Source organism: Dipodomys spectabilis, unplaced genomic scaffold, assembly GCF_019054845.1.
Source record: "Dipodomys spectabilis isolate Male_0828 unplaced genomic scaffold, ASM1905484v1 ptg000042l, whole genome shotgun sequence".
In the NCBI taxonomy this organism is placed as follows: Eukaryota; Metazoa; Chordata; class Mammalia; order Rodentia; family Heteromyidae; genus Dipodomys; species Dipodomys spectabilis.
The window spans coordinates 15624980-15646140 of record NW_024870719.1 but is presented as its reverse complement, the minus strand read 5'-3'; the positions used below and the strand labels follow the sequence as shown (position 1 = coordinate 15646140).

The 21161-nt window shown below is 40.3% G+C and overlaps 1 protein-coding gene across 25 annotated transcripts in view; it reads left to right on the top strand.

Annotated features, from left to right (window-relative positions):
* The first annotated feature begins 632 nt into the window (after positions 1–632).
* Positions 633–21161, top strand: part of Trim9 (tripartite motif containing 9) — a 113430-nt gene continuing 92901 nt past the window's right edge. For 24 of the 25 annotated variants that reach the window (XM_042677973.1, XM_042677970.1, XM_042677966.1 and 21 more), the window contains exon 1: positions 716–1573. In XM_042677973.1, coding sequence (XP_042533907.1) covers positions 752–1573 — 822 coding nt within the window. In that variant the 5' untranslated portion in view covers positions 716–751. Of the gene's footprint in view, positions 1574–21161 lie in introns of all 25 variants that reach the window. The other variant, XM_042677948.1, reaches the window with a different exon arrangement.

Here is a 21161-nt window from a genome sequence, read left to right as displayed (position 1 = left end):
AGCCGCCCCCACCCCCACCCCCCTTCTAAGAACTGGTGCAGCGGCAGCAAAACCCAAATTCCGTGCGGAAGCCCAGGTCTGGGGGCGGCAGGCGGCGGGCTGCCAGCGGCGGAAGGAGAAGGGGGCGTCCTCCGCGCGGCGGCGGGCGCAGCGCTCGTCGACGGCGGGTCGCCGCGGAGACCAGAGCTGCCAACCAAATGCAAACTGCTGGCGCACAGGCGCCAGCCCCCTCGCAGCGAGGGGGGGGGTGGTTCGCACACCCTCGGCTCCGAAGTTGACTATACCCGGGGTCGGAAGGAAGCAGGGAGAGGAATGAATCATCCCGCCTAATTCCGCCTTCCCGACTCCCCAAGCCCCCGCGCACCAGCCCCCTCCCAAGATCCTGCAGCCGCCAGAGAAGATTGCGCTCAGCCTCCGTCTTCACCAACACCACCACCCCGCGCCCCACCGTGGCCTGCAGAGAGAGGAGACAGACAGGGCAAATGGCCAATGAGAGCTCTGCTCTCTCGCCCGTCATCCAATGAGCCTCGGATGCCAGGCTGGGCGGGACCAAGAGGGCAGAAGTGGGCGGCCCGGGAGCGGAGCACGGCGCGGCAGCTCCGGGGCTCTCAGAGCTGGAGCCTCACGGAGTCCGCGCCTAGAGGAGACGCGGGAAGGCGGCCGCGGCTGTGGTGGACACGACCGGCCCTCCGGCCACCTCACCAGCTCAGGCGTTCGCTGCTTGCAGCCTCAGCTGCCAGCCACAGTCCTCATGGAAGAGATGGAAGAAGAGTTAAAATGCCCCGTGTGTGGCTCCTTCTATCGGGAGCCCATCATCTTGCCCTGCTCGCACAATTTATGTCAGGCGTGCGCCCGCAACATCCTGGTACAGACCCCGGAATCCGAATCTCCCCAGAGTCGCAGGGCCTCGGGCTCGGGGGTCTCCGACTATGACTATTTGGACCTAGACAAGATGAGCCTGTACAGCGAGGCGGACAGCGGTTACGGTTCTTACGGGGGCTTCGCCAGCGCTCCCACTACCCCCTGCCAGAAGTCTCCCAACGGCGTCCGCGTGTTTCCGCCAGCCATGCCACCACCGCCCACCCACCTGTCACCGGCCTTGGCCCCGGTGCCTCGGAACTCCTGTATCACCTGCCCCCAGTGCCACCGCAGCCTCATCCTGGATGACCGGGGGCTCCGCGGCTTCCCCAAGAACCGCGTCCTGGAAGGGGTGATCGACCGCTACCAACAGAGCAAAGCCGCGGCCCTCAAGTGCCAGCTCTGCGAGAAGGCGCCCAAGGAGGCCACGGTCATGTGCGAACAGTGCGACGTCTTCTACTGCGACCCTTGTCGCCTGCGCTGCCACCCACCCCGGGGGCCTCTAGCCAAGCATCGTCTGGTGCCGCCGGCCCAGGGCCGCGTGAGCCGACGGCTGAGCCCGCGCAAGGTGTCCACCTGCACCGACCACGAGCTGGAGAACCACAGCATGTACTGCGTGCAGTGCAAAATGCCCGTGTGCTACCAGTGCTTGGAGGAGGGCAAACACTCCAGCCACGAAGTCAAGGCCCTGGGGGCTATGTGGAAACTGCACAAGGTGAGTTTTGTGGGAGTGTCCGCCCCCCCTCCTCTCCGCCCCCCGCAACTCACTTGGATCCTCACTTTTGCACCAGAGAGTCCCTCCTCCCCTCCCTTCCCCTTTCCCAGCGGGGGCGCAATGCAGGTGCCATCCAAGTCCGCCTTCCTGGGTCTGGTGCATTGCAGGAAGCCTCGGGGAATAGGAAAGTTGAATGTCTCCCAGGGAGTTGTTGCGGGGATGCCTTAGGGGGAGCCGCCTCCTCCTGGGGTGGGGGGGGATCGCTGCCTGTGAGAGCAAGCGCCCCTTCCACGCGGCGGGTCTGCAGCCCAGGGCCGCCGCCAGAATGTGGGCAAAACGCTGGCGTTGCTGGGCAGAGCCGCGCCAGTGTTGAAGGCTGCCAGGCGAGCTTCAAGGCCCCTCGGGACTGAATCCCCCTGTGGAGGGGGCGGGCAGGGAGGTGGGGTCGCGCGGACTGCAGGGGGGGCGGTCGCTGCTGGATTGGCGGACGCGGTGTTGCTATGGGCAGAATGCTGATGAGCTCGAACTGGGCCAGGCCTGGTGCTCCCAGCAGAGGCCACACAGGTTGGAGTGCCTAAGGCTCATGAGTGTAGAGGGGGCCGGGGGGGGGGGGGGTCCTCCTGTGGTCGCCATAGCAACGTGGCTTGCAGGCTCCAGGCTTGACCCTCCCAGAAGCGGATCTGAGTGGCAGGGCTAGAGTTTTCTGTGCTGTTCCTGTTTGAAAGCCAAGCAGGCTGTCATTCATCCACAACTCCAGGTTTTCAGGATTCAACCTTTTAATTCCTTCAATAGTTGTATGTGCAAACTTTGGGACACTTGTTACTGGATTTACCTTTGTGGTCTGTTTGATAAGGTTTCCACCACAGCTGGTCAAGTGTTTTTCATATCATTTGAAGTCATGCCCCTCCTCTGCTCAAAATCTGCTAATAGCTCTATGTATTTTTCAGACCAGTTCTGTGAACGTTCAGCCTCCTCAGAGACCTCTTTGACTCCCACTCATTCCCTCTGTTCCAGCTACACTATGCCTCTTGGCTCAAGCAAAACCAGACATCTTTCTGCCCTAGGGCCTTTGCATTGATTGTTGCTTTCATTATTGGGGAAGTCTAAATCTTTCCCAATGCCTAGGCCAAAGTGGCTTCCTCACCTGGCTTCTTCCCATTTGTGCTCAGAGCTGAGCAATCTGGATTGAGGCTACTTGGCTGGTGGCAGTGGTCACCATCTTTCCTCAGACATCCTCTAGTTCAGCCCTGCTTGATTTTGTATCCTTCTGAAATGATACCACATATGTGGATTATCATGTTACTCTGTTACTCTGTGTGTGTGTGTGTGTGTGTGTGTGTGTGTTTATGTGTTTATCCTGGGGATCAAACTCAGGACCTGGGCCTTGTTCCTGAGCATTTTTGCTCAAGGCTATCACTCTACCACTTGAGCCACAGCTCCACTTCTGGCTTTCCTGCCTAGGCTGGCTTTGAATCTCAATCTTAAAATCTCAGCCTCCTAAATTGGTAGGATTACAGGCATGAACTACACAGGAACCCAGCTTTATGTTATTTTTGTATTTATCTGTTTCCCACTTCCACCTGAAGGATAGAAGCTTCATGAAGAAATAGATCTTTATAGTATGATACCTAGATTGCTTAGAAAGAAGGAAACCACTCTGCTATGATGTGCTGTTTAACTATGACTTTTTATTTTTTGTCTGTTTGGGACTTGAACTCAGAGCCTGGGCACTGTCCTTGAGCTTTTCCACCCCAGGCTAGTACTCTACCACTTTGAATCACAGCTCTACTTCTGTTTTTCTGGTGGTTAATGGGAGATAAGAGTCTCACAGATTTGCATGCCCTGTCTGGCTTTGAACCACAACCCTCAGATCTCAGCATCCTGAGTAGCTAGGACTACAGGCATGAGCATCCTGAGTAGCTAGGACTACAGGCACCCAGCAGACTTTTTAAATAATCCACTTAGCTGGAAGTGTGGAGAGCAGGGTAGAGGCTGGGATTATTGTCAAGAAATTAGCTTTACATCACTGAGTTTATACCCAAAAATGAGGCAGTGAAGGTGATGTACAGGCCTCTGATGTGGCCCAGGAAGAGTTTCCCAGCACTCCGTGGAGCCCAGAAAGGCTAGCTTTGAGGGATGCTAACCCTGGGGTTAAGCAGTAACAGTGATGATTTATTCCCAGACAAAGGAAGGGAGGAGTGTCACTATTTTAATCAATCACTGGAGGTTTTCTCAACTCTGTCCCCATTAAATGTGACCCATGTTTACAGTCACTTGTATTTTCCTTTATAATCTAGTCAACGATATTACCACAGCTGGGGCCTTCCTTTGGTATGTATTTAAGTCATAACCATACACCACTGTTTTTTCTTTAAAAAAAAACAAAACGAAACAATGACATTTCTGAAAGTTTGCAAAACTTTAGTTCACAATTTTTCTTCATATTATGATTTTACTCTCCAACTGCTAACTATAGTCTTTGCATTAAAAAGCGTCTGAGAAATTAATCACTTTGTCTATGTGAAGTGCTTAGTACTACATACTAATTAGGATGATCAAACCACAGTGTAAAAAAACTATATCCATTAAGATCAAAAGGCACCTTTCAACCCTATGAGGCTTGAGATATTAATTCATTTGTTTCATAATGCTAGTTATGAGTAAATACTGTAGGGTTGACAGGGTTGTCTGATTAAAAAGAATAATATTAAAACCCAGACATATTCGATAAGATGGCTATACGACTATTAGATCTCCCCATTTTCTCACATTTCCCCAAAGTAAGTAGACCTCATTTTTGTTCAGTTTACTTATAGCAGAATAATTAAACTGCCTAGAAGAATAAGGCAGAAAGATGGCAGGTTTGAATATTCAATTGTCATCTGCCAGATGAACAACAAACTTTATTTCCCAGCCTTATTTCCTTAATAAGGCAATCACTGTGTTAACACTCCATTTTCTCTACAGTCTATATTTTAATTAATAATTATAATTAATAATATCACTACAAACATGTATGGACTAGAATTTCTATGCCCTTCACAACAAAAGAGAACCAAGAATTCTACTTAGTTCTCCCAAGGTTGGGCAGTTAGTTATCAACACAGACTGTTAGGAGACCTGAAAGTTTTACATTCCACCATATTAATCATTTCTAGATGAAAAAAATCTTGTGACTAGCATTCTCTTAGGTATACATCATCATCTTTCCCATTCAAGGAAATATGGCTGCAGTATATTGTTAACTAGTCTTAAAAACAACTGGTTAAAATGTATCTTAATTTTGTCAGCTGATATAATATTAAAATTTTTAGATTATTTGTGACCTTCAAAACCCAGGAAAAATAATAATATATGAGATGGCCTTACAAATATCCAGCAGCAGATTTTAGTACTAGTATTTGCTATAGTTCTTTATTCAACTCAGGCTGATAACAAAGAGCTACATTTTTAGGATTTACAAATAGGCAGTTGTAATTACTATTGTCACTATGATCTTAAGCAGTTTTCATTTCTGAATTCTAACATTATTGTTGAATTCTTGTTGTATTTTTATCAATCCCTGGGTCAGTAATATATTGTAATGATTCCTTTATGTTGAGGCTGTTTAGAAGATTTGCATTTCCTTTTTACTATCCATTCTATATCTTTTCTCAAATGTTGTTTCTTTCTTCTTATTTTAAAAGAAGATTTGCAATTTAAACCTATTAAAATAAACTATCAGTTGATATACTTTTATTTAAAAAGTATTCTGGAAAGAATAATTGTTTAGTTATATGGTAGTGTTTCACCAAGTATTTTTGTAGCCAAATGTATTAGCCCGTCATTGAAATGATGTTTGGTTGATTATGTACCTGCAGTAGATACTTTATAATCTATATGTGCCTATGGTATAAGAGGTAGTCTATGTCCAGTTTTTTAAAAAATTCTTTTAATTCTCCTGTAGCACAATCAGAATATTCTGTATGTAATGTAAACACACATTTTAAGGAGGATGTTACAGAGGAGAAAATTATTCCCCTCTGTACCCAGACACAGTGAAAGAGCTAGATGCTGGGAGGGCTAGGTTTCAGAACTGACATGGCTAAGTTACTCCCTGGACTAGACAAGTTTCATACCTTTTTGTGTTTCCCACCCACCCACCACAACCATGGAAACCATTTATACCTGCAGTTATGAAAGTGTTTCGAGAAAATTGTTTAAATGTTTATAATTTTCTGATCTTCATTTAGCATAGCTGTGAACTGTTGATGTAAAACAGAAGTGAATGTCTTATTGGTTAACAAAGACTATACAAAAATCTCATCCCTCCCCATTAGAGAATACTTTACTTTCTCTTTTCAGAGTATAAAGGGTGTAGTTCACAGTAGCTCTGAAAAGTGTCTTCAAAGAAGGTGGCCCTTGTGCTCATTGGGCCAGAGAGAATACTCAGTTGGTTTAGTTTCCAAGAATATGAACACCACACCAAGATCTATTAAGCAAACAAATTTGCTTTTTCATAAGAAAGCTAACATGGTCACTGATAACTCTATTGCTTTCAAATTCTCCAGTAAATATATTGATATCACCTTGAAATAGCTGTAATTGTTTTTCCTATATATGGAATTAAATGATGCTATTAAATATAATTGTAGGCCAAATAGCACTGAAAAAATATCTTCACTGTCATCTACTACCAGATAATTACAAATAATGTACAGGTGGAAGTTATTCTTACCAGCAATATAATAACTGAGTTTTTCTTCACCTAGATATGTAAATGAAGTTCCAGTATGTGTATACAGGTTTGGGTAACCCTCATCTGAAATACTTGAGGCCAGAATGTTTTCAGAATTTGGGGTTGGAGAACATTTTTACTTAAATAACAAGTTATCTTGGCAGATAAGACCCAACCCAAACATGGAACTCATTTACCTTTCATATATACTTATTCACATAGTCTGAAGATGATTTCATACAATATTTTTAGTGTATCAGTGTTCTGACTGGGACTCATCACATAAAATCAGATGTGAAATTTTCCATTTACACTGAAAACACTTTGGATCTTGGAGCCTTTCAGATTTTCATGGTAGAGATGCTCAACATATAACTTTGGCATCCAGAGGAGGGTAAAACTCATTCCATGCTAAAGGTTTAACTAAATAATTCTAAATAATCACTTAAAAATCATAGTAAAGAATAGAAACTCAAGGAGTTAATCACAGAGGATTTCATGGGAGGTGAAACAAAGTCCAGAGATTGGTGAAACAAAGTTCAGAGATTGGGAAGCCAGAAACTAAGTTCACTATCAGTCAGCTTGGACACAATTATGCTTCTGTAACAATCTGCAAAGCTCAGTAAGAATATAAGAATTTAATTTAATTTCTCTAATTTAATTTCTCACTCTTCTCAAGATTCCAAATGTTATTAATACTAGACATTATTGCTGGAGTATTATGCTTACCTAGAAAAGTACATACCAGTCCTATAAATAAAAATAGGCAGTTTTGCTTTAATAAAGAAGAAATCATATGTTATTTAATGATTTAATATTAACTACCTATTTACCACTGGTAGCCTTCATTGGTCTATTTGCTGATTTCTTCAACTATTTTTAGTTACATGACAGTCTTAAGGTAATTTTTATTTAAAACAACTCTTATTCAATATATTTTTCCAATGTTACTTTTCTGGATAATAGGCTGGACAGGGTGGATCTGTAATCAACTTTCTGAAAGTAATCAATTTTGTTTGTTTCCAAAGGCAAGAAACCTCTGAAGAGCTATGTAAACACTCAAGAATTTATTTTGTTTTTAACCTATACTCTAGGTTAGAATTTATTCCACAAATTTTTCCTTGCTGAATAATTTTGGGAGCCCTCCACTCAAAACATACTTCTTATAGTTTCCATCACGGTACATTATTTGATCATGTATCTTTTATCTATGCTTCTTAAAAATTATTTTTATTATATATGTTTTATCTATGCTTATACTGTCCTGCTTGGGATGTGAGTCATCCCTTTGTCCAGCATATCCCCATCTAGCCATTGTCCAGAAGACCTAGCCTGTCTTTTTTAATTTAAATATAATTTTATTGTTATTATTAAGGTGTTGTACAGAGGGACTACCAGTTTCTAATGTCAGGTAATGAATATATATATTTTTGGACAATGTCACCCCTTCCTTTACTTTCCTTGTTTCTCCTTCCCATCACTGCCCACAAGTTACATAAGGTATTTTGCACATGATATATACTCAATAGCATGATTGCATTTGTTCCCTCTTCCTCCTTCCCTTTCTGTATTCCCCTTTATGCCTTCTAAGAGGAAAACAAATCCCAAAGCAAAAAACCTGCTACCACTACTGACAACATAAAACATGTTTTTATTTCTTGGAACTCATTTTGATAAGTAGAATTTTATATGTTTAGAGAAGTTACACCTTCGGGTTCCTCCCCTAAGGGTACTAGCCCATCTTCTTGTCCACCAACTTGTCTTCTATTCCTTTCTTAGACCACATTTTCAGATTCCCACTAACAAACCTTGCCAGGCCTAGTTCAGGTGAGCCAGCTTCAACAGGTTTGCATCAGACCAGCCAGCACATCTGGAACCTGATGCTGTGTTCATCCTGCTGTAGCCACAAGCCGCCTTCATCCCAGATGGCTTTAACTGTAGACAGTGTTTGTTCACTCTAGAGAGAGACTTGTCTTCATTTTGGCTTACTCATTTTTAAGTTGAAGAAGCAAGAAAACTATTCTTGAATTTCTTGTCTTGAATAAATAAACATCATTGGCTTGTATCCTCTTCTACTCATCTACTCCATGATTTTGACTTCTGTTGTACCCAAATCCAGTGTCTCAGACCTAGTCTCAGTCCCTTACACATTCAAGATTTGGTTCCAAATTACCTTGCCAGCCTCATTGTCTATCTACCTCCTCCCCACAGCTCCTCTATCCAGATGCTAACACAAACCAACCTTCACTTACAATTGTTTATGTTAGAATTTTCCACTGGGCTCTAGTAACTCAATACCATAGACTGTCTCTTATGTATCTTTGTTTCTCTCATTTCTGGACTACTTGGTAGATAATAAAGACTGGTGAAATGAAGAAAAGAATCAGGAAGAGGAAGATATAATTACCAATATAATTCCAACATTTTAAATTTCATACATTAGCCAGAGTGTAATGATTAAATTTGAAAACTGCATTTAATACTTTCTTATTAAAATGTACCAAAAACTAACTACTAGCCACATACTGTAAATCATTCAAGCATTTTCTCATTTAAACCTTATAATTCATACATCTTTCAATGCAAACTCAGAGCACAGAGAGGTTATAAAGTCATAAATAGTTGTAAGTAGCAGAATTTGAATCCAGGCTGAATGATTCCAGAATTCAGGCATTATATCGATGTTCTGTCCTACCTGCCAACACACCCAGGAAATATGTGACTTACAGAGCAGAATCTTGGGGGATTATAAATTACAGTGCTATAACAGCTATATTCCTTTATTTCTCGTGAATGAAAATTGTTAAGAAGCTTAAAGGCATTTTTCTCTTAAGTTTTCGTGTAAAAGGATAAATTTAAAGAGGAAAATATGGGGTTCGGGGAAAGGAGATACAAATACATTGAATATTCCATAAACCAGATCATCAGATGAGAGGACCAGGATGAGGTCACATATATAAGCAGTAAGGGTCTCTCAGCTCATCCATGGAGTCATTGTCCACTTTGGTTTTGTTTAGTTTGGGATTTAGTTTCTTGAGATCTCACTTTGAAGCGAAGACCAGCCTTGAACTTTTTTTTTTATAATGTAGACTCATGTCAAATTCAGAATCTTCTTGTACAACCTCCCAAGAGCTAGGATTACAGGGAGTGCCACAACACCCAACTTTTGTTGTTTTGTTGTCCTCCTTTAATAAAATAATGCACCTTAAAATTTCTAAAAGTAACATAAAAATAAAATTTAAAGATAAAATTATGTATGCATTTTAAGTATCTATTTCTACAGATCTGAAATATTTATAAGTTCATTTTGGAAAACACAAAAATATGTTTAAACCTGTAGGTAGTGCAGATAGCTGCACTGTGTTTACCATCAATTTTTTCCTTGTACCTTTATACCTGTCTGGCTCAAATGAAACATGAGTAATCATTCAAGAATAGATAATTGGCCTGCGTTTCATCATAAATGTGAAAGAACAGAATGTGTGAATTGGAAATGGCTATTAATTAGGAATGGATTTAAGCTGGCTAACCAGAATTCCTTTTCCCATGCCTTGTTGCTATGGTTTTAAGGTGTCCCCCAAAGTTCTTATGTTTGAAGCTTCATCCCAATACAAGAATATTGAAAGGTAAGACCCTTAAGAAGTGATCAGCCCCTGTGTAGATTAATGTATGTGTTAAGATTACTTCTAGGGGAAGAAGGTTCCTCATGAGAAAATGAATGTGGGCCCCTTTCTTTTTCCCTCTTGCCCATGCAATGTAATCTATCACGTTAGGATGCAGTAAACGGTCCTCGCCAGATGTGGCTCTTCCATCTTGTTCTTGTTAGCCTCAAGAACTCTGAGTCAAAACACTTTCTGCTCATTGTAAAATGTCCAGTCTGGTATTCTTTACAGCAGCACAAAACAGACTAAGATACTTGCATAAAACTAGAACTGAATGGTTTGGGTTTTTTTTTTTTCTAACATCTCTGATCAAAGAAGAAACTGTTCTCTAAAGATTTAGCTTTGGAAAGAGAATGCTAAACATTATTCTTAGTTGTGAGAATAACCACCTTCTGTTGATAGCCCATACACATAGTTGATCAGTTCTCATCTACTGCATATTTTTGCGTGTGAAACTGACTGTTTATCCACTTAGCAACAGTTCTGCTTTGTTGAGATTTCTGTTCAGTTCTCTTGACTCTTATTTTGCCTGCAGACTACATTTTAAGAAGTAACTGACACCAAGTATTTGTCACTGCTCTGTGCTCCAGGAAAAGCCTAATCGGGGATAACTGCTTTAACCTGCCATGTGTGTCCATTAAAACATTTTCCTTTCTCTGAACAAAGCAGCTTGCAGAGAGGAGTAAGTGTGAATAGGGGAGGATTAAAAGTTTCTACCTAGAGCCGATTTTTATAATGGGTTTTGTGATTTTGTAGGAAGCAAAATCTAGGACAGTCAAATATATATATGGATATATATATATGTGTATATATATACACACACAGAAACATATACATATATATGTATATGATATGTGGTATAGATACTTACAGGCCTAACTGTAAATACAGCTTGTCCAAAGACAAATCAAAATGACTTGATAACATGATCTATGTTTTTTGATGGCTCATACTTTAGTCTCTTCTCATTCATGTAAATAGCCAACAGCTGATTTTTCAATAGACATGCAAAGTCTATTATTTGGTACTTCTGATTGTATCTGTGCCATCACCACTCCACGCAATTTATGAAACTGATAAAATGGTATTGCTGTGCTCTGCCAGTGTCCTCTCTCACCTATGAAATGTCATCCCAAGAACATTAGTCACATAAAGTCAAATGTAAACTTGGACTTCAATCTGGTCTAATAAATTTTATATGGCATAGATAAATCCATGGTGCTTCTAACAAGTAGTTATTATTGATTTTATTAACCATCAATCATCTGGGAAGACTTAAGAAGGAAATGTGATAAATAGCTTTCAACACATAACCAATGTGGTATGCAGAAGCATGTTTATAAGCTACCTGTGTTATCTAACTACCTTCTGCCATAAGGAACATAATCATATTCAGTATTAAATAAAATTTACTGAATACCTATTTGGTAGTACATAAAAATTTCTCTATTTTCTACTTTGAAGATCAAGAAATATAAAATATTGAGACTTTAAGCCAGGCACCAGTGGCTCACGCCTGTAATTCCAGCTATTCAGGATGCTGAGATCTGAGGATCACGGTTCAAAGCCACCTTGGGCAAGAAAGTCCATGAGACTCTTATCTCCAATTAACTACCAGAAAACTGGAAGTGGTGCTGTGGCTTAAAATGATAGGGCACTAGCCTTGAGCTGAAGAGCTTAGGAACAGTGCCCAAGCCCAGAATTCAAGCCCTACAACTGACCATAAATAAATAAATAAATAAATAAATAAAATTGAGACTTTTATTTTATTTTTTTTTGTCGGTCATGGGCCAGAACTCTGGGCCTGGGCTCTATCCCTCAGCTCTTCAGCTCAAGGCTAGCACTCTACCACTTGAGCCACAACACCACTTCCAGCTTTTTCTGCTTATATGGTGCTGAGGAATCAAACCCAGGGCCTCATGCATGCAAGGCAAGCACTCTACCACTGAGCCACCTTCCCAGCCCCCAAATTGAGACTTTTATGAGAAGAATTTTCTAGTCTGGCTTCAACAAGCTCAATGTAGTATAGAATGTGACTAATTCTCTTAGGATCCAAAAATGACACATTTATAACCAGTCTAGGACATAGATTTTGATTTTTTTAATATCACTATTATTATTATTATTTTAGTTGTGAAAATACTGTACAGGAGGGTTACAATTACATGGGCAAGATAATGAGTACATTTCTTATCAAGCATTGTAGCCTCCTCATTTGTTTCCCCTTCCCGTCCCATCCTCACCCCGCCCCCCCACCCAATCTTCCCCTCTCCCCCCTTCCCCCCACCAAAGTTGTAAAGTTCGTTTTCGACATAATGAATTGTACATCTCATTGTTGCAATGGGTCCACCTGTATCCCTACTTAAATGATTTGTTTTCCCCCTTCCCCTCCACAAATTATACCGACATCAAATACAGTGAAAGCAGGGGTTATACTGTGGGGGACGGACATACAAAGCAACAAAGAAATAATCTCATAAATGTGTTAGAAACAATCACATGAAAGAAAAAAAAATTTTGATTGTTTTTTTTTTTTTGGGGGTCCGGTCATGGGGCCTGAACTCTGGGCCTGGGCGCTGTCCCTCAGCTCTTCAGCTCCAGGCTAGCGCTCTACCACTTGAGCCACAGCGCCACTTCCGGCTTTTTTCTTTTTGCTTATGTGGTGCTGAGGAATCAAACCCAGAGCCTCTGGCATGCAAGGCATGCGCTCTACCACTGAGCCACCTTCCCAGCCCCCAAAAAAAAACATTTGAATATATATCTTAGAGTTCATTTCCCTAACATCAACTTATCTGACCATTTCTGCTTGACTCAGACATATACTAGATATTGCAAATAAGGGAAACCATGGACCTATGTTTCTTTGGGCCTGGCTTACTTCACTTAATATAATTTTTTCCAAGCCTTTCCATTTCCTAACAAGTGGGGCAATGTCATTCTTTCTGATGGAGGCATAGAATTCCATTGTGTATATATACCACATTTTCTTGATCCATTCATCTACTGAGGGGCATCTGGATTGGTTCCATATCTTAGCTATAGTGAATAATGCTGCAATAAACATAGTCGTGCTGGTATCTTTAATGTGGTCTTGTTTGTGAACATTTGAGTAAATGCCCAAAAATGGGATTGCTGGGTCATAGGGAAGCTCTATGTGGAGTCTTTTGAGGAACCTCCTTGCTTTCCAAAGTGGGATTTTGATTGTTTTATCACTATGTATTTCTAAATATATGGGGGGAAAAAAAGAAAAAAATATGTAGAAAAGCCTGAAGTAGTAGTAAGGTCCTGGTACAAGATACAAAATCTATTGGTAGGGCTGGGAAGGTGGCTCAGTGTAGACTGCTTGCCTTGCATGCATGAGGCCCCAGGTTTGATTCCTCAGTACCACATAAACAGAAAAAGCCAGAAGTGGCATGTGGCTCAAGTGGTAGAGCGCTCGCCTTGAGTTGAAGAGCTGAGGGACAGTGCCCAGGCCCAGAGTTCAGGCCCCACGACCGACCAAAAAAAGAAAGAAAAGAAAAAAAAATCTATTGGTATTCCTTAGCAAATTGCTGCACAAATATTTCCACAAATTTCTGAATTCTGTTAATCTACAGAGAAAAATTCTAGCATTGGTAACATACTTCATTCTTTTTTTTTTTTTTTTGGTTGGTCATGGGGCTTGAACTCTGGGCCTAGGCGAGCACTCTACCCCTTAAGCTACAGTGCCACTTTGGTTTTTCTGGTGATTTATTGGAGATAACAGTCTCACAGACTTTCTTGCCTGGGCTGGCTTTGAACTGCGATCCTCAGATCTCAGCCTCCTGAGTAGCTAGGATTATAGGCGTGAGCCACTGGCACCTGGCACATACTTCATTCTTATTCACATCATATTCATTATTTGATTCTAACACAACATGTTAAATTGCTAACATTATTTCAGAGAAGTTAAGTTATTGCCTAGAATCTCATAGCTTGAAAAAGATAGAGCTTAAGCCTAGATCAATTTATTTAATACACAAGCCCACACTCTTCTCAATTGTACCACAGTGAATACTATTTTGGTTAAAATGTATTTCCAGTAGTCATTTTTAAATGAAGCAAATAGCCATTCACCAAACATTTTGCATTGAATCTAATGTATAAAGCTCACTGCTGTCCCCAGTCAACATACAACTACCTCCCTCCCACTCAGCATGTCTAGAGATGGTCTTGCTCCCATTTGTTTCCTCATCTTCCTTTTCTGAATAAGAACTAAAGAGTGCAAGCATCTTAACAGTGGGGTCAGGTAAGAGTGTAATTTCAAAACTAATATAATTTTAAAATCAAAGACCACAAATTAAATACTTCAAACCCACACGAATTTCTGTCCAAATTAGCTCTGACAAATTGGAGATATAAAAAAATCCGAAAACAGAAGATGAATACAGTGCAATGCCTGAGTACTGAGGCTGTTCCTCTTCATTACCCCAGTTCCATAACTCCTGATTTTGTGAAGCTCACATCCTTAAAATGCTGTATGACATTCCAGTGGTTGGTTTCTGTTAGCTTTAGGTTATCATCGTGGTATTTGAAAAGCTACTTTATGGTGTCAAATGGTTAGGCTCTTTCCCTCATTTGGAGCTACAAATTGATAGAATCAAAATCTTGAATTTTAAAGATCACTTGTCCAAGTCTCTCTTAAGTCAAAAAAATAAATTGATTAAAAATAAGTTCATTAAATTATCAAAGTGACACAATACATCTTGCCAAAAAGCATTTGTTAAAGAATTAGGAACATCCAAGAGTGTACTTTTAATTGCTTCTATATTTGTGTGTGTATGTGCATACATACACATCTCTGTGTAGACCTGTTTAATGAAGCTCAATTGAAACAGCTTTCTTCCTTTGTTCCTTTCTTCCTTTCTCCCATTACTCCAGATATCCATAAGTATAGGTGTCCTTTTCCCTATACTCCATTTCTACAGCTATCAAGGTTTACCTTAACCTGTCTTCTTTCTTCAAGGAGAATTTATATATGTCTCTATTATTGAATTGATGTTCCTTCGATATAAAGAATATATCCATTTTTTACTTTAACTTTGGCATTACCTTTGCCCAACAAGCCAATCTCTGACCACCACTCCATTCTTCCCCTTGTCTCCCTGTGCTCTACTGTGAATCTTCTGCTTTCCTGTTTGTAAAGCCAGTTTTGCTCCCAATATATAATCTTTTTTTTCTGGAAACTTTTTGGGGAGGGTTTTTATTGTTGTTGATGTATTTTGCTTTGTTTCCTGCAGTGCTAGGAATTGAATTGAGGGCCTCAAGCATACTAGGCAAGTGATCTATCACTGAGCTACACCCCAAGTCTATTCTGCAATACTTCTTGGTCAGCTGTATGTCTTGTTCACACCAGTTTGTGTCCAGTGTGCTCAATCAGCTTCTGACCAGAAACTTCTGGGGAGTCTGCCTGCCTAGTCACTGTGGCTTACATGCCTTCCATCTTTAGCCAGATACCAGCCTTCCAAGCCCTGGCTTTATTCCCACTGAAGGTCTCTGTGTTGACAGCTCCTCACATCATATCTTGTGTGTAGCAGTGTTAGGGCTGGCACTGATCCCAACAGTAGATTATTGTGATGTACTTGGCCAATAACTTGCAATGTTAAACTAAGATTACAGCATGACATCTAGGTTGTATCAAATGTACTCTTATATAACTCTCTTCTTTTGAAAAATGTAATAAAATGATTAAACTAAATGCAGCTGAGAATATATTGACAAGCTGGGCATGGGTGGCTCATGCCTAGAATCCTTGTTACTCAGAAGGCTGAGATCCAGAAGATCATAGTTCAAAGCCAGAACAGGCAGAAAAGTTTGCTATACTATTATCTCCAAAATAACCAACAAAAAGGTAGGCCAACCTCTTCAAGCATTATGCCCAGTACCCCTCCCCCCACACACATACACATATGTGTGTGCATGCACACGCAGAATCCACTGAAATTAAATAGCTGATTGTGTGTGGGGGGGTACAGTTGTGTGTGTATGTCTATGGGGCTGTTACTGGAGAACCTAGAGTCTTGGGCATACGAGGCAGGTGATTTACCAAGGCTGGCCATGAACTTGTGATCTTTCTACTTCAACCTTTAAATGATGTGCACCACTATTCCTGGCTTAGAACTGATATTTAGTAGAACCTAGATGTTCTGCCTACATAAAGGACATAAAATAAAGAATAATTTATGAATTTCATGTGTAATATAGAGAGAAATAAATTAGAAGGTAGAAGTTTATAACCTAATTTGGAAGTTGGCCAAAGACTAGCCAGCTACTCTCTTCTGAGTGGAGCCAAAGAGCTCAATTATGTTATAGTTTCACTCCATTAAGTCTTCTGTTTACTTTTATGAGAACAAAGCCGTCAATTTATTATTTAAATTATTTATTTTTCAGTTATTATAGCTCTTCAGTTATTGTCAGCTACTAAGGTTCCTAAAACTATGTCTACAAAGGTTATTGGGAAATAGCCATCAAAATTGACTCAAATTTTTATTTATTTTTCAGATTGTGAGCACTTAAAGTTTACAACATGATGTTGTGGGATACAGAGAGCTAGTTACCCTAGTGAAGCAGATTAACCTAGCAACTGTATAACTACTGTACAGTTTTATCAATGATGGTTCTCATGTTGTATGTTAGCTCTCAAACCTGGTTCATCATATCCAGCTGCTACTTTGTGTCTTTTGACTTATTTCTTCTAATTTTCTCCACTGTCTTTGCATGTTTGACTTTTTCTTGTTGCACATATAGATAAAATGGTACAGTATTTTTCTTTCTGTGTCATACTTATTTCACTTGACATAAACATAGTGTATTCCAGGTGTAGGCAATGGTCTAGCTAACAGGCCACAAATAGCAGACTGTCCTTTTTTTTCCAAGGCTGTTAGTGTGGGTGCATATGTGTGTGGTCATGCGCACACATATATGATGTATATGCATATTATAATTTCTTTAGCTATTTGTTCACTGGTCAATGTTTAGATTATTTTCATATCACATATATGTTGTATATGCATATTATAGTTTCTTTAATTATTTATTCATTGGTCAATGTTTAAATTATTTTCATATCTTAGCTGAACTTATTCAATTAGGATATCTGAAAGGTTAGCATAAAATTTGCATAGATGTTGGAGTTGAAATTTTATTCCCTTTAATATTTGTTTATATCTCAGAATTTTCTCCAGAAGTTGGGTCATATTTATTTGTGGTATTTTAGTATGTACTTCCTGTTCTACTGTTCTTTAGCTTTGCTAGCCATGGTAAGGAAGTTAGATGATCTATATTCAGATCATTCTTCCTCATGGTAACTACCTTGAGGCTTACTCTTGTTGACTTCAGGGTACTAGTGATAAGACATGGACTGTTTAGTAGATACTGAGTACCAGGTTCATTCAGCTTCTCAACTGAGATGTTCATACCATAGAAGAGATTTCTGATTTGAACAAAGCACTTTTATATTCCCAGAAAGGAGACTGGCCAGTTCAGACAATAGTAGGTGACTATCTTCATTCCCAGATACTTCTTGAGAACTGGTCTTTGCAGTATATTGAAATCAAAGTCATAAAACAGCCATCAATGTAACAGGCTTTGCAGGATGAATTTTACTATGTGATTCCATATCATTGTCTTTTATAAACTGAACTTTTCTTTGATTTAATAGGGCATTTCACCAAAGATGGGATAGAAGGCTTTGTGCATATTGAAGCTGAGATTTATGGTCAGGATTTAAATTCAACAACTCAAACCTTAAGACATTACATCTTGGCCATATGAAATATGAATATATGAGATATGGGTTCTTTTTCTGAATCTACTGAAATTCAGGAGCACAATGGAAGTATTAAAAATATAGGCCTTATTTCTTGTGGGGAGGGATAGTGGGTGAGCTACTTGTCTTCTGTGCTTCAGTTTTCTCATCTATGAAACAGAAATCATAATTGACTTACCTCCAAGGAGTGTGAAAATGAAAAGAATGGTAGACATAAAGCCCTTGGAACAGAGCCTGGCCAGAATGAGTTCTGATTAATGTGAGCTATTGTTACCTGTTAAATCATGCTGGCAACTTCTGCTTAGACCCACAGATAGAAAGACCAAATGACAGGATGAATATATGAGAGTCTTTTGTAAGAAATCTAAGTTATCATTATGGCTGTGCAACTATATAGATAGTGGGCTACACAAAGGGTGGAGAGAATGGCCACAGTGCTCATAACTGATTTCCTATGTATAAGAACCCTTCCCCTGGGAATGAGGGAAGTCAAGTAGCCAGATAAACCAAAATGACAGAAGAAGAAGAAAGGGAGAGGGAAGAGATCTAGGAGATAAAATCTATACTAGTACCCGGAGTCATACTTGATTTTTGAGTACATATTATTATTTGAAAAGGGAGTGGGAAGGCTGTACATTATGTAAATGAATCTGGAGCCAGGAAATGTTAACTTCTTTATTTATGTGACTGTCTTGATTTAGATACATAACTTGTCTATGCCTCAGTTTCTTCATCTCTGTAACAAGAAGACTTTACCTGCTAGAGCTGTAGGGAAGGTTCAGTGTTCTGTTTTTTTTTTTTTGGGGGGGGGGGAGTCCAGTTGTGAGGCTTGAACTCTGGGCCTGGGCACTGTCCCTCAGCTTTTCAGCTCAAGGCTAGTGCTCTACCACTTGAGCCACAGCGCCACTTCCGGCTTTTTTTTTTTTTTGCTTATGTGGTGCTAAGGAATTGAACCCAGGGCCTTAGGCATGCAAGGCAAGCGCTCTACCACTGAGCCACCTTCCCAGCCCAGTGTGAGCTTGTTTTTGAAGACACTACTTGCCCACTCTATTCTGTTTCAAGAAACAACATACTGGCTAATCAGTAATAACCTTGGTCTACAAACCACACACATTGTCATTTTCTTACAGAGAAAAAAAGGGGTATACTGGGAAATTAAGAGGGAATTAAAAGCTGGGTGCAGGTGGCTCATGCCTGTAATCCGACTACTCAGGAGGCTGAGATCTCAGTTTGAAGCCAGCCAGAGCAGGAGAGTAGTCCCGATGAGACTCTTTATCTCCAATTAAATACTCAAAAATCAGAAGTGGAGTGCAGTTTAAAGGGGTAGAGCCACCTTCCCAGCCCCTGGTGCCAAATTTCTTAAGGCAGTAATGAGTTGCTCATTTTAGTTGCTAGATTCCTTTCATTTCAAATGATTATAAGATTCTTTTTTCATGCAGGAGAAACTGATAAGTTGGAGTTTTGTGCTTGTCATTGCTGCTATTCAGTGGCTCTGATTTATAGCATTTGCCACAGCTGATTTTGGGCCACCTGCTGAGATCATTGACCTTGGAGATTGTAAAAACCATAGAAGCCAGCTCCAGCACACCACTGCTTGTCAAATTTTAGCTTTACATCAGACAGGAGGAACTGCCAGATTGCAAGTTTTCTAAAATTATTTAAGTTTGCAGCTGTTAAAAGAAAAAAAAAAAACCTGATATGTCACAGAAAATTTCAGGGTAGAAATCATGAATGTATAGCTCCAAGAATTTCCACGAACTGATCATACTGTATAATTAGAACTAAATCAGGAAACAGAATCATCACTCCCGGAAACACTCCTCATGTTCCCTTCCTTTCAGCAACCTCCACCCCCACCCCTGCCAAGGTAACCAGTATCCTGATTTCTAACAGCATGACAACTTTGCCTGCATTTTGTACGTCATAAATGTAATCATAAAGCATCATGGCTTCTTTTGCTCAACCTTAAATTTGTTGGAATCACTCATATTATTGCAAGTAGTTTTATATCATTCAGTTTTGATTGTTAAATAGTATTACATTTGAGTATTCCACAATTTATCCATTCTAACATTGGCAGGCCTTCTGTAGTTTGCATAGTTTTGGGCTACTGTGAGTTACATAGCTATAAACATGATAGCGTTTGTCTTCTGCACACACATGCAAGCAATTTGTTGGGTGTATTCCTAGAAGAGTTGTTGCTGGGTGATGAGTACCTATGTATGCCCTCCACTTTTACATATACTGCAAAGCTGTGTTACCAGATTGGAGGTGCCATTAAAGAGCCTTACCAGCAATCCTCATTCCCACAGCACTTGCTATTATTCACCTTTCATATCTTTTAGTCCACTGGGTGAATAGTGTGAAAGAGTTGCAATATCAAAGGTTTTCATATGTTTTGAATTGAATAGACTCTACTGTCATTTGCCCATTTTTCCATTGTGTTGTCTTTTTCTTAATTATTTGTTCCTTAAATTTCTTTCATAAATATGGAAAAGGAAAACAAAATAAAATCTGATTCTGAATTATCCTTGCAATCTTGTCTTGTGAGCTAAAGATACCTAATGAAAAAGCTCTAATCTCTACGTTATCCTGTTGTTGTTTTTTTGTTAGTTGGTTGGTTGAGGAGTTTTGTTTCTTTTTTGTCATCTGTGGGTCTTGAACTCAGGGCCTGGGCGCTGCTCCTGAGCTTTGCTACTGAAGGCCAGCACTTTAGCACTTTGAGCCACAGCTCCACTTCCAGTTTTCTGGTCATTAATTGGAGATAAGAGTCAAACGGACTTTCTTACCGGGCTGGCTTTGAACCATGGTTCTCAGATCTCAGCCTCCTGAGTAGCTAGGATCATGTGTAAGCGACTGGTGCCTGGCTTATCTGGTGATTTTTGTCGGTGCAGTATTAAATCTTTATCAGATTTGTGCATATTTCAAAGTATATCAACATATAATAAACATATTGGATATATTATAAACCAGTTTAGGGAGAAGGCTTCTTTTTTCTTTCTTTTTTTTTTTATCGGTCATGGGACTTGAACTCTGGGCCTGGGTGCTGTCCCTCAACTATTCAGCTCAAGGCTAGCGCTCTACCACTTGAGCCACAGCACCACTTGTGGCTTTTTCTGCTTATGTGGTGCTGAGGAATCGAACCCAGGGCCTCATGCATGCAAGGCAAGCATTCTAACACCAAGCCACCTTCCCAGCCCAAGGAGAAGGCTTCTTAAGAGCAAACAGTATAAATGAAAATACATTTTCAAAAGAGAATATTTCTTTCTTAAATGAAAGTAAGAACTATTCAAATAGTCCCTATGAAAAAAATTTAATTAATTGAAACTTTGACGATATTCAAAAAGTAATTCTGATTTCATATTAAATGTGAATTTTAGAAAATTTCCAGAAGTGTTCTGCTTTTTCCTTTTCATTATTTTA